The 1,633-nt window shown below is 44.9% G+C and overlaps 1 protein-coding gene across 1 annotated transcript in view; it reads left to right on the plus strand.

Annotated features, from left to right (window-relative positions):
* Window positions 1-1,312, plus strand: part of LOC101852605 (15-hydroxyprostaglandin dehydrogenase [NAD(+)]-like) — a 13,841-nt gene extending 12,529 nt beyond the window's left edge. Inside the window, exons 3-4 of the mRNA XM_035968370.1 lie at window positions 231-337; window positions 1,208-1,312. Coding sequence (XP_035824263.1) covers window positions 231-337; window positions 1,208-1,312 — 212 coding nt within the window. The remainder of the gene's footprint in view (window positions 1-230; window positions 338-1,207) is intronic.
* The last annotated feature ends 321 nt before the right edge of the window (window positions 1,313-1,633 follow it).

The raw sequence follows: 1,633 nt of genomic DNA on the forward strand, positions 1-1,633 counted from the left end.
AGTTGTACATGCTTGTACACGTGCCCACATGTTTTAAGTAACTTCATTTGCATATGTGGAATGGAAGGAAACCCTCTGTTCACTCACAAAACTCCTCAGTTGAAGCAAAAACCACCCCCACCCCTCCGCCTCCCCATCCCTTCCCCCTTTTTCCTCTGACCCCCCCCCCAGGAATGTCTACTATAAGTACATGGTATCCTCAACTTTTCCATGTTTGTTTTTACTCTCAGCTGCCTTCAAAGAAGCTGTGTCCACCTTTGGCCGAGTGGATGTCATGGTGAACAACGCCGGTATCTTGACTGAACCTGAATGGGAGAAAACGATACAAATTAACTTTGTGAGTTAGACATGACTAATCGCAAATCAGTACGTGTGTTTTGAATGAGTGTGTTTTTAGCGAGTGTTTAGTGAGTTAACGTGGGGAGAGAGTCAAGCCCCTTTCCCCTCACTTGCACCATGCTCGACCCTTGCTTGCTCCAGTTTGGTGAGAGTTAATCTGTAGGAAATACGTAGCCGGCGCTAGAGTAGAGTCACCAACCTCGCCGCGCCCTTTCACCATACAAGCGACAAACACCAAAGAATGTTGGGGCGAGATATTCTGACGTCTGCTTTCGTCTCCACTTTCTGCCTCCACCCCCTTACCTTCCTTGCCCCCCCCTGTGAGTTCCTGACTTTTTCTGCACCTTTCCTGACGCTACTCCATGTCTCCTTCTTACTGTTCTCTTTCAGCCACGCTTTCTGATCTTATGCTGAGAAAGATCCACATCTTGCCTTCTCGGATAAGGGGAAAAAATCTCGGAGGTCCCGTGTGCAAGTTGCGCACGTTAAAGATCCCTTGGTGGCCCAACATGTAAAATAGTAGGCTTCGGCCGCCATCTTGGCAAAAAAAGTAACAAAAGAACAAAAAACAATCACCGCCCCCCCCCACTTTTCTTCTTTGCTTGAAATCCACATTTTCCTTTACAATAAGTGGCGACTCAAAATGCAAAATACCAAACGTTAGATAAACCAAGCCCAACCAAAAGCGAACGAATAAAAATAATTGAGCAAGCAACTTTTGGTTTGAGATTATAAATACATGTACAGGTAACTTGCCTTTTTTTAACGAGTGACTTTAAGTATCTCCAATCTAACTTTGCTCTCTTTGGGTCTTAAATGCACATGTTTTAACATGCTCATGGTTGTTTTATGATGTTCCGATGGCCAGCTAGTGATCTACCAGGCTCTGGCCACTGCAAACAGAGCGGGGAGAGCAGAGCAGAACAGCGGAGATCACTTGCAGTATGGCCAGAGCCTTATGCATATTGCGTGAGTGAACATTTGTTTGTGCCTCAACCAAAGAGTTTATAATAGTATAATAAAACTGGCTGAGTACCCGGCTTTGCTTGGGGTCGACGCCTTGGCGCCACTGCTCCTACTGGTCTACGCTGCGGTGGCATTTTATATCTACAGTGCTGTCTAGCCTTTCACAGTCACACCTGGCTTCTAGATCTCTATTGCTTTAGATTAGATCTGTCTTGATTAACTCCTCTCTTGATTTACATTGCTTTAGTGTATTGCTGTCTAGTCCTTCACAATCACAAAATACGAGTTTCGCCTTTCACCATCACAAAAAAGCACTAATAAAATAATA

Source organism: Aplysia californica, unplaced genomic scaffold, assembly GCF_000002075.1.
Source record: "Aplysia californica isolate F4 #8 unplaced genomic scaffold, AplCal3.0 scaffold00054, whole genome shotgun sequence".
Classification (NCBI taxonomy): Eukaryota; Metazoa; Mollusca; class Gastropoda; order Aplysiida; family Aplysiidae; genus Aplysia; species Aplysia californica.